At 33.7% G+C, this 11681-nt stretch overlaps 1 protein-coding gene across 1 annotated transcript; it reads right to left on the reverse strand.

Moving 5' to 3' along the window:
- Positions 1-1438: 1438 nt before the first annotated feature.
- Positions 1439-5586, reverse strand: LOC114256725 (metal transporter Nramp3.2). Its single transcript, XM_028196395.2, has 4 exons — positions 4753-5586; positions 4026-4162; positions 3262-3914; positions 1439-2105 (listed from the first exon to the last, which is right to left on the reverse strand). Exons 1-4 carry the CDS (start codon positions 5283-5285, stop codon positions 1884-1886), a joined length of 1545 nt encoding a protein of 514 aa, XP_028052196.2. The 5' UTR covers positions 5286-5586; the 3' UTR covers positions 1439-1883.
- Between the last annotated feature and the right edge of the window lie 6095 nt (positions 5587-11681).

An 11681-nucleotide genomic window follows, 5' to 3' on the forward strand; every position in this document is an offset into this window, starting at 1 on the left:
ATTGTTGGTACTATAAATTGAATATATGCACAAAGCAATACAATCAGATAAGATCAATTTCCGACTAAAATCTCTTTATACAATAATATCACAGTTTCTTTTTTCTGTTTTCAAAAATTTTGAACATTTTAAAATCAATTATACTGTTTTGAAAACAAAAACATATTAAACAAGTTTTCATTTCTAGCTTCTACAAAAAGTAAAGTGAAAATAGAAAACAAAAAACGAAAACATTACAAATATCAAAGTGATTAAATTACATGATTACTGAGAAGAAATTTTGAAATAAAAAGGGAAAATTGCACATTAGTGCATATTTTCAAAAATAATTGCAAATCAGTGATATTTATAAACTTTAATAATTAAAATTACAAATAATTTTATGAATTTACAAATATTTTGTGAAAATACCACTAATTTGTAATTTTTCTAAATAAAAAAAAATGATTTATGTATGGCTCCAAGAAAGATTCCCATTAATATTAGGGGTGCAACTCGGGCGGGCTCAACCCGAGCAACCCGAGCCCAGCCCGAGTTTTTTTAGGGCTTGGGCAACTATATCTTGTAATCTGGACGGGCTTGGGCAGATTTTTGATGCCCGAATTGCAATTCGGGCCGGGCTTGGGCAGAACCAATGGCCAACCCGAGCAACCCGAACCCGAATTCAATTTAATATATTATATAAATTATATAATATATAATAAATATATAATTTAATAAATTATGTAATATATATAAATTAATTAAAAGAGTTAGTCTTAATTTTTATTTTTATTTTTATTTTTATTTTTTGGTTAGTCTTCTATTAAGTAAAAGAGTTAGTCGTAATTTTTATTTTTTATTTTTTTTTTTGGTTAGTTTTCTACCATTAGATTAGCATCTTTTATGTCTACCCTTAGATCTACCTATAGTTTTCTGAACTCGGGCAATTCGGGCAATTCGGGCAACCCGAGTTCAAAATACAAAGCTTGGGCCGGGCTTGGGCAACAATGTTCGGGTTCATGGTCGGGCTTGGGCGGGCTTGGGCAGTGCCAAATACAATTCGGGTCGGGCTTGGGCAGACCCCCAACCCGACCGAACCCGCCCGAGTTGCACCCCTAATTAATATGCCAAGATACTAGTCAACTTTGCCATATCAGGGAATGTTAATGCAAACAACAGTAATGTTTAATATCTACATGTCTATATAAAATAAGTGTTTAATATTTATAAATTAATCAGACCAAAACAAATAACTCGAGGATGCCAGCAAATGAACATGCATCAGGTAAGTAGATTCAAGAATGTTTTCCAAATAAAACAAAAATTCTTTCACGCCATCTACCGCCGAATGCATAAGAGGATCAAACAAATTGAGCAGCAGCCATGGAAATACAAAATGAAATATGAATTGTGCACCAAAAATAGGTATAGAAAGATAAATAGAGAGAACAAGAGAGACAGATAAATAGAAAATATTTCACTAAAACCAGAAGGTGAAGAAGCCAATGGCATGAATAACTCACTTCACTAAATCTTGTTTAAAGCAAGTACATGGTACTACAGCTACAGGTACAAATTTTTCTGAAATTTATGACAAATACATGAGAAACTGGTTCTATCCTTCGCAGGGAAAGTTAAGAATGTTCACATAGCAGCCTTGCTCAGCAGCCTTTTCTCACATCCTTCATGTAAAAAACAAGGTAATGATCATGATAAAAAAAGTAAGCCAATGCTTCAGACTTTTATATACATTTAATCCCTAAAGATATGCATAAATGCCAGAAGAATGTGCTTTGTCCCGAACCAATCATTAGCCATGCAAAAGAGGTTCAGCAGCCCACAGCTGGTTATACAGCATGGTTCTATAATTTACATTTGTCACTGGTGTTGGAAACGATTGGTCAATTCCCTGAGTTTGTGGACCCCTTAGGATGTAAGAAACCAAGGCAATTGGAGAAGGTAATGCCGCGTGATATAAGGTAGATGATAAATGCAACATACGCAGCTGTAAACACGGATACCAAAGAGACAAACAACCATCCGTTTACTTCAGAAGAGAAAAATTCCAGCAAAAGATACCCATTGATCAGCATCAGCAAGGCAGCGACAAGCCATGAAACCATCTAAAAACCAAAACAAATAAATAAATAACAAATAACAATAATAATGTGAATCCATAAAGTCATTTTCAACAACCTAAGCTGTATGCAAAGCATGCCAAAGGAGATAACGAACCGAATTATTTCCATTTACCATTCTCTTTTGAGCTTTACGAGAGCTATGAATAGCAACAGCATAGCAACAAAAGAGAAACAATCAAGGAACAATAGTGCAACAGAAAGGTTCATAATTGTGTACATAAAAAGGACAGCTACAAAGGGAAACCCAGTGCGAGGCTTCAGCTAATCACATTGTGTGTGTGTGTGTGTTTGTAGTGTTCTGAAACACAAGTTAACAGTCCTTCACCTATGATTTATGGTTTCATCTAGAATGCTGCCATGACAGTATCCTTGGTAATATTAATCAATATTTGTCCTTGATCGTCCTTCTAGACAAGTTTTAAGAAAAAGGCAAGAAAGTGTATTTATCCAAGAATATAAAACTCAAAAGTCTCCACCCGATATCAATTATTAGTCATGTATTTACCTTCGCACAGGTACAGATGAACCCAAATCACAAAGCATGGTGTAGAATTACCAAAGAGGTGGAACAAATAAACAAATCTTTAACTGTGATTTGGGTAATAGTAGGAGTCACTGTGTTGAAAAGCATATTGGGAAAGAACATAGAGGAGGAGGCAATAGCTCAAAGGTTTGAGTACTTGATAGTGCACCGAATTTAGAAGTAACCAGTATTTTAAAAAGACAACGTAGTTCCAAGGGCCAATAATCATCTCAACTTTCAAAAATCAGAGTTCATAACAATTGATGTCAAACACAATGTTGTAATGATCATAAATATAAATATATATATATATATTTTATAGGGAAGTAGTAGATGGAAAATATGTAAGTTCTTCTGTTAGATCCTCAAAAAAAAGCGTTCAAGATTCAGTTAATTTGATCATTCAGCTAATAAAATACTATTCAGTGTATGAATTGAGTAAAACACGCTGCAGGTTACCAGATCTGAAAAACCTAGAATGACAATTTAAGCAATCAATCAAGCAAAAAAGTAACGGGTCACCCAGAACGAAGAGCCAAGATTCAGAAAATGGGAACAAATAAGTGCAACAAAGAACCAAAGACGGCAGAATAAAAGAAGAGAGCAATAGTATACCTTGAGGACAGTGCCAATTTTAAAAACACCCATGATCTCCTCATTGGACACCAAACAGAGAAGGGGAATGAGCGCAAAAGGGATCTGAACTGACTGAAGCACATTAAGCCATTCGTTCAGAACATCTAATGAGTCGTCAGAGCTCTCAAAAGCAAGAGCAACTATCATAGTTGGGACAATAGCAAAGCTTCTAGTTATCAATGCCCTGACCCATTTCTTCAGCCGCAAGTTCAGAAAACCTCCCATAATAAACTGCCCAGCATAAGTGCCAGTAAGGGTGCTACTTTGCCCAGCAGCTAATAATCCAATAGCCCAGATATATAGAATTGGCAACAACCCTCCCCCATATTTCTCTTCAAGATACTGCCCTGCATTTGCAAGGCCAATGCTACTGGCGATATCAGTACCATAAAACGCCGCTGCAAACACAGTCGTAACAAATAGATTGATTACAAAGGAGATTGCAAGGGCAACAGTGGACTCTATGGAGTAGTAGTTGAAGGCTTCTTGAACACGGCCAATCTTGCGGCGATCAATCTCTCTTGATTGTACAAGGGCAGAGTGCAAGAACACATTGTGAGGCATAATAATACAACCCACAACACCCACAGCCTGCTGTATTGTTTTTGAGCCAAGTTTTGGAATTAAAATACCTACATGGGAGATGCTATTGTCAGTGCTTTAGAGTGAAAGAAGCATAATAGTTTTGTCAATTCAAAACAATAGAAGGGCTATGATAATTTTAAAAAAGAAAATGTTCTTACCAAGAAGAAGTTCTACCCCATTCGGCTTTGTGTCTACAAACATCCAAGCAAATGACATCGCCATCGTTGCAATAAGAACAGCAAAAACTGCTTCTAGTTTCCTTACACCAAAGTTCTCAAGAAATAGAAAGACAAAGCTGTAATAAAATAAATAAAGAGACAGATATTAGTACAATAATTCATTTCAACTAAATAGTTTCTATTTGATTCCAAAGAATATGTAGGAAACTTAAACTACCAAATCATTTCAAACCCAGAAAAAAACATAACAACTAAACCTCATTGTTGATTTCTCATATTTATACAAATATGCATATTTATTTGCAGTATCTTATCTACCAAACACATTAATGTGCACTAAATTGGGCGTTGTTTTTGTTGTTTTTTTTATTTTTAACATCTTATCTACAAAACAAAGGTTTAGGTATTTGGTCAAAAAGTAAAAAATAATATATAGAGGGTTACGTTCTAATTTCAAGCTAATCGAATAATAAAGAAACTCATTCTCGAGTAAAATTTCCAAATTATAATATAAGCAGAATAGGGTTGGCAAAAAATTGAGTTCAGAAAAAAAGCATAAATGTTAAAAACTAGACAGCCCTCAATCTCACAAACCCAAATTGTACAATCACAATATGCACAAAATTTCCTCCAAAAAAAAAAAAAAACAATCAAAACACAACAACATGATTAATTGCACAGAAACACAAGTGTTGAGAGAGATTACCAATCACAAGCAGTTATAACAACACCACCCCAAAGAGGCACAGCTCCATTGCTGAGAATCTTGATAGCAATCGCACTTCCAATGACTTCCTGAATATCGGACCCAATCAGGGCAAGCTCCGCCATGACCCACAGCAACAGCCGAGCCCATTTGGGGTACTCGTCGCGGCAGAGCTCGGCCAAGTGGCGTCCAGTGGCGACGCCGAGCCGAGCCGAGAGGAGTTGGATGAGGAGACCCATGGCGGTAGCCCAGAAAAGTAGCCAGAGAAGAGAGTAGCCGGCGATGGCGCCGGCTTGAAGATCGCCCTCGAGGTTGCCCGGATCGAGGAAAGCGATGCTCATGAGGAAGCCAGGGCCAGTGAAGAGCCAGAGCTTCTTCCATGAAAAAGGCGGCGTTTTGGTCCAGTCTTCGGAGTCGGCGTCGTCGACTTCGACGATGTGGACCTTCTCGGTGGAGTCGAAATCTGCCCCTTCCTCGTCGGAATCGAATGTCCGGTTGGCTAGTAATGGTTGATGCTCGTCGTGAGGTGGCATCGTTCTACAGAGAGAGAGAGTCAATAATAATTCAATGTTGGGGAGAGAGGGAGAGAGAGAGAGAGATAGATAAGTCTCTGTGAGATAAAGGGAAGAGGGAGCTTTTGAAAGTGATAAAACCCCCAATCTCTTCTCTTTCTTCTTCTGGGCTTTGCGTTTTTTCAACCTTCTCCAGCTTCTCTTTCTCTGTATTGATATTTATCCGAGCCTTCAAGATTCGCGAGGGTGTGTGTGGCCACGTGGAGTTTGGAATTTATCTTGAGGTTGTTTGAGTTAATCACATGCTTTCATATTGTATTTACTAGAACAAAAATGCTAGAGGTCCCAAAAATTCTACCAAAAGTTTTACCAAATGTTTCACATGGGTGTGGGACCCACATGGGACCCACATTGTGTGGGTCCCACACCCATGTGAGACATTTGGTAAAATTTTTGATAGAATATTTAAGGTCTCTGACATTACTCTTACTAGAATTCAAAAAAACACCCGTGGAGTACAGTGATTGGTGAAGAGACCCCAAAAAGTAGGGCAAGTACCAACAATTACATACTTCCAAAAAAAAAAAAAAAAAAAAAACCCACAACTCCACTCACCTATGAATAAAAATAAAAATATATCATAAAAGTCCCAACTTGGTCCCAAACATTTTTAAGACCAGTACACACCGTGAATTTTTCAAAAAATAATTACATAATAAGAGAAAATAATTATAATTATTAATATTTATAAAATTTATTTTAATTAGTAATTATTTTTTGACAAGACTACTGATTTTATATATATATTTTAAAAGTAACACCATTCTAAAAAATTACAAACCACTTCATAAAATATTTATAAACTCATAAATTTTAATTATTAAAATTAATAATGTTTATCATTGATTTGTAATTTTTTTTTAATACATCCATTGAAAATTTTCCTTCAAAAAAAAAACTTGTATAATACACAAATATAAACCAGAAAATAATATAAATAAAATAAAATAAACTATTTGATGTATTGTTAAAGTTAAATACAAATTTATATATTATTATATTCACGAGTTTAAGCTTACTTGAGTTGCTCAATTATTAAACAAGTCGAGTTCAAACAAACTATAAATTGAGTTCAAGTTGTTTTTAAATATCTCTATTTGTTGCAACTCTACCTTCACCAAATAGAACCTCTCTATATTTTGGTAATTCTTTCTATAAAATTTGGCTATACCAATTGCATAAAAATTGTTTTCAATTATATGATAATATAACAAAAAATTAGAGAAACATCCCTCTTAAACTTTAAATAATAGGAGAAATTTAATATGTTTTTTCTTATTAGTTAAGATCCTTCAATAATATTATTGGAGAAAGTTTTTATAAAAATATTAAAAGACTACAACTATTATAAAAATATTATATATCATTTATCTTATAAAAACATAATATTATGACCTTATACTAAAAAACTCTATAATATAGTTGATTGAATAGTTCACATTTTTTAAAAAATATTTTTTAAATAAAAAAAATTAGCATGTATTTTAAAAAGTTGACTTTTATTAAAAGAGTATACACTTATATTAATTCGTTTCATACAACTAAAATAAGGATGAAAAATAATACCAAACAAAAATTTAAAATATGACATAAGTTTTTCACTTTTTTCCTTGCTAAAAAGTCATTGTCAAACTTTTCTGCATCTCATTAAAAAATTTAAAAATCATTAAGAAAACTATTTCCCAAAGAAAAATGTTTGACCCACTAATTCGAGAGCACTAATGAGGTGGCATCGTGTAAACTTTACAATTGATGTGATAATTTGGCATTATTTTTTTTTTTTTTTGCACTGTCAACTTATTAGAACTAACATTAATGCTTCCATTTTAGTGATCAGTATCACCACTGATTCCTAAATCATCTACTACTATTACCTAGGCTACTTATGCCGGGCATGTTTTAGAGAAAATAATTTTAAAAAATATTTGGTTGAAATTTCTTTTAAAAAAATTTCAAAATCACTTATTTATTTATTTATTACACATCAATCAATCACTTTTTTTTTTTTATTTTTTCTCTCATTCTTAATCACTTTTTCTTTCACCTATCTATTCAACTATAAAAAAATATCAAATAATCTAAAACTCCAAAACTATTTTCAAAATATACAGCCAAACAAATTTTCTAATTTTCTAAAGTCTCTCAAAAATAAATCATAAACTAATTAGAATTTTATTTTTATATGGTTAAATGGAAGTTAGACAATGAAATTTTTTTTTAATTGTTTAAATTTAATAAAATCAATATGAGAATTAAACTGGCAAATCGAACAAATCCAAAATGGTTCAGCCTAATCGGTTAGGTCAAATGACCAACCAACTTATACAAAAATTAATTAATTAAAACTTTTAAATATTATTTTAATTTCAAAATTTAAACTATCTTGAGTTGAAGTATACACAATACTACGCTATTAAGATTCACTTTATATAAGTGAAACAATTCATATTTTTGTTTTTTTTTTCGATGTGAGATTATAAAATAAAAGTTAACAATTATTTGGACGAAAAATTTATTTCTAATCAAACAATCTCAGTCTTTCAATCTTTAGTTTATTTCAAATTAAACAAATCTAATCAATATATTTTGATAAAATCGCTAAAATCATAATTAAACCAACAAATCTGAAATGATTTAGCCTAATCGGCTAGGTTATAATTAATTAATTAAAACTTTTAAAATTTAAACTATATTGAATTGAAACATGTACAACATTACATTATTAATGGGATGGGAGTATAAGATTCTCTTTATATGAGTAAAATAACTTCTTTTTTTCTTCCTTTCTCGATGTGGGATTATAAAATAAAAGTTAGTCAATGGAGATTTTATTAATTATTTAAAATTAAGAAAATTAGTATGAGATATTGAAACTCTCACAAGACTCCTCTCTAAATGGAATGAGTGTGAGATTTCCTTTATATGAGTAAAATAATTCATTTTTTTCATTCTTTTATCGATGTGAGATTATCAAATAAAAGCTCGCCAATGGAGATTTTCTTAATTATTTAAAATTAAAAAAATCAAAAAAAATAGTATGAGATATTAAAACTCTCATAAGGCTCCTCACTAAAAATATTCACTGTGTTTGGTTTGAGTTTTCTGAATTAAGTTTTTTAAAAACTGAGTTTTTTTATTTTCGTATTCTTTTGTTTTTGTGAATATTTTTTAAATTTTAAACTTTTTTTTTTTACTTTTTTAGATACACCTTAGATGTATCTAAAAAATAAAAAATTTGTGAAAAAATATTTTAAAAAATTAATAAATACATAGAAATACAAAAAAATGTACTGAATTCTTGTATTTTTTTTTTGTATTTTTGGTATTTAGTGAATTTTTAAAAGATTTTTTTTACAATTTTTTTACTTTTTAAGTGTATTTATGTTAGGTGTGTCTAAAAAGTAAAAAAAATTACTTAAAATATTAAAAAAATTCAATAAAAACAAAAAAATACAAAAAATAAGAAAGTAAAATTTTTTGAAAAGTATTTTTTGAAAAATAAAAACAAACAAGTTGATTATTTTTCTTATATAATGAGGATTTTGGGGAAGCTAAGTTTGAGGCTAAAATAGCCTTTTTTTTTAAAAAAAAACTTAACTAAATAGCCCCTAAACCAATGATTTAAAAAAAATAATAAATAATAACTTGATAATGGGGTTGTGTCACGACCCAAACCCGACCCTATGGGTTTAGCACCGTAACCGGCCAGTAATCCGAGATTACCGAAGGCCTGCTTAACAGTAATACAGTAAAACAGAGTGCAGGGCCTGGCGGAAGCCAATACAGTAATTAAACAATGTCCAATGAGCTGTGACAGTCTGTATGCCAAAAAGATTTTTCATGCATTCATACATATACAAACAGTACAGTCTATACAAAATTTACAGTCACACAGTACAGGGACCTAATCCCTTGATAACAGTACAGTTAGCAACTGACAGTCTATACAGTAATCCAAACAGTATGGAGACAGACGGGGGAAACAAACAAAACACCCCAAAGCCATAGCATGGCAACTTGGAACCTCGCAGTGAGGCATAGGCTGGCTTGACAAAACTGGAGTCTAACCCACGCTCCTAGCTCCGATCTGGTGGCTGAGCACCTACATATATATATAAACAGTGAGCTAAAGCCCAGTGAATAACATAATGCGTAAAGAGGTTTAGAATGAATGTCCTTACAGTAATGAAAACAGTTCAATTCAATCAGTATTTCAGTTGTTCAGTACAGTAAACAGTCATATGTGGTACATCCATTAGCATAACAGTAACAGTAGGTCTTAAGAGACCGAACAGTAATGATGGCCATCAGTCAGTAAACAGTAGTGGTTCCACGTGGGAACCGACAGAGATTTCTGTCGCAGTAACAGTAACAGTAAACAGTAAGTACTAAGGATGCCACAGTACAGTTCAGAAATAAAGGACATACATTCATTCAGTAATACCAGTTCAGTAAACAGTTCAGTTCAGTATTCAAAAGATATCAGTTGAACATATCTTTACACAATTGTTACTCACAGAGTTTGGGCTACGGTATGCTAGAGCGTGTCTCCCCAGTTGCCAACCCTACACAGTTCACAGGTTGAACACACACTAAGCTACACAGTTGGGAAATATCATAACTTAATCCCTAATTTGCCTTGGTGTGTTCTACAACGATATCCTCATCTAAATGTCTTAAACTAGGCCTAAGAATGCCTAGGATGGGATGAGGATGCAAAGATGTACACTTAAAAGCATTTCGCAAAGTTTGCTGAAACTAGGAGCCTCGCTCGAGCGGGACTTTCTCCGCTCGAGCGTAAGTCCAAAATCAAAGGCTTCGCTCGAGCGAGGAATCCTTCGCTCGAGCGGTCTGCAAAACAGTGAAAATACTGGATGCTGAGATTTTGCGCGCGATGGTCGCTCGATGGTCGCTCGAGCGGAGCCCTGGACAAAGGTTCTCGCTCGAGCGGGGAATCCTTCGCTCGAGCGAGGAAGCCAAATCTGGAATTTCCAGATCTGCCTCCCAAGCTCAAACCAAGCATTCTACCACTCCAAACTCGACCTCTTGGGCCCAAATTCTGGAAAACATAACTAAATTCAATGTATAACAAGTTTCAAAGCTCAATTTATGAATTCAAGCCCCAAAGGTGAGTCAATTAAAACCATATTCAAACCCATTTTCAAGAATATGAAGAACATGCAAACATGCATGGATTCAAACCAAATTCAACCTTCAAAGCTTGTTCAAATGGACTCATTTCTTCAAGAACATGATGAATTCATGGAGTATGACCAAAAGATGGACATGCATGTGAGGAAACATGGACTTACAACCTCAAAACCTCAATATATGTACATGCATGCAACAATTAAGCTTCAATTCAACAACAATAAACCAATTCATGACTTAGTTCTACAATGAAGCATGAATCATGCAAGAACTAGCTCAATGACATCATTAAGATGATGAAGGATCTACCTTAGGTGTAGAATTAGAAGTGAGGGAGCTCAAATTAGTAATCAACCTTCAATTCTTCAAGTAATTCTAGCCAATTCACAATGAAGCAAGTTGAACTCAACTCTTCTAGCTCCTTTCTCTCTCTCTAAGGTCGGCTAGAGCACAAGGAATGGGCTGAGGAAAAATGTTTTTGGCTCAAGTATAATGAGCTCAAGGTATAGAGGTAGTGGCCCACTCAAGGGCAAAACGGTAATTAAGTCTAACCCTTTAATTAGCTTATTTTAATCTAATTTAATCATACCTAATCAGTTTTCAGGTAATTATACCATAAAATCACATTAATTTCGAGGGTCATGGAACATCAATCGGTTTCTAATTCGGCCGCCGATAAGGCCTTCAATTAACAGTTTAAACATATAAGCATGAACAGATAATCATACAGTCAAACAGATAGAATGCAATTTAACTAACATATACTCAATCAATTCGGTTTCCAATTTCAGTCAGTCAGTTCAGTACTTTAATCAGTTCAATTATCAGTCATAATCAATTCAGTTTAACGATAATCGATGGTTATCGGTAATCAATCAGTAAACAGTATGAGGGTTGTTACAGTCTCCCCTCCTTATAAAGAGTTTAGTCCTCTAAACTCGAGTTACCTTCATTCTGGAAGAAAACAGGGTTCAGTGGGAACAGTTCAGGATATCTTTTGGCCATGTCATCTTCTCTTTCCCAAGTGGCATACACGCCACCGTGGTTCTGCCAGTCAACTTTCACTAACGGGATCTCTTTGTTCCTCAGTTTCTTGATTCGTCTGTTTACAATCTGTATAGGCCGTTCCTCGTAAGTGTAGTCATCACTCAACACTACGTGGGTAGGCTCTATCACATGGAAGGGGTCCCGGAGATAATCTCTTAA

This window comes from Camellia sinensis, chromosome 1 (genome assembly GCF_055761805.1).
Source record: "Camellia sinensis isolate YWXY chromosome 1, ASM5576180v1, whole genome shotgun sequence".
Classification (NCBI taxonomy): Eukaryota; Viridiplantae; Streptophyta; class Magnoliopsida; order Ericales; family Theaceae; genus Camellia; species Camellia sinensis.

Excerpts from the sequence above, each read along its gene's own strand:
- LOC114256725 (XM_028196395.2), bottom strand. The coding sequence starts at position 5,285 with ATGCCACCTCACGACGAGCATCAACCATTACTAGCCAACCGGACATTC. Across the intron at positions 4,163-4,752 it reads GTTATAACTGCTTGTGATTG|CTTTGTCTTTCTATTTCTTG; the intron begins GTAATCTCTCTC and ends ATTTTATTACAG. Across the intron at positions 3,915-4,025 it reads TGGGGTAGAACTTCTTCTTG|GTATTTTAATTCCAAAACTT; the intron begins GTAAGAACATTT and ends TCTCCCATGTAG.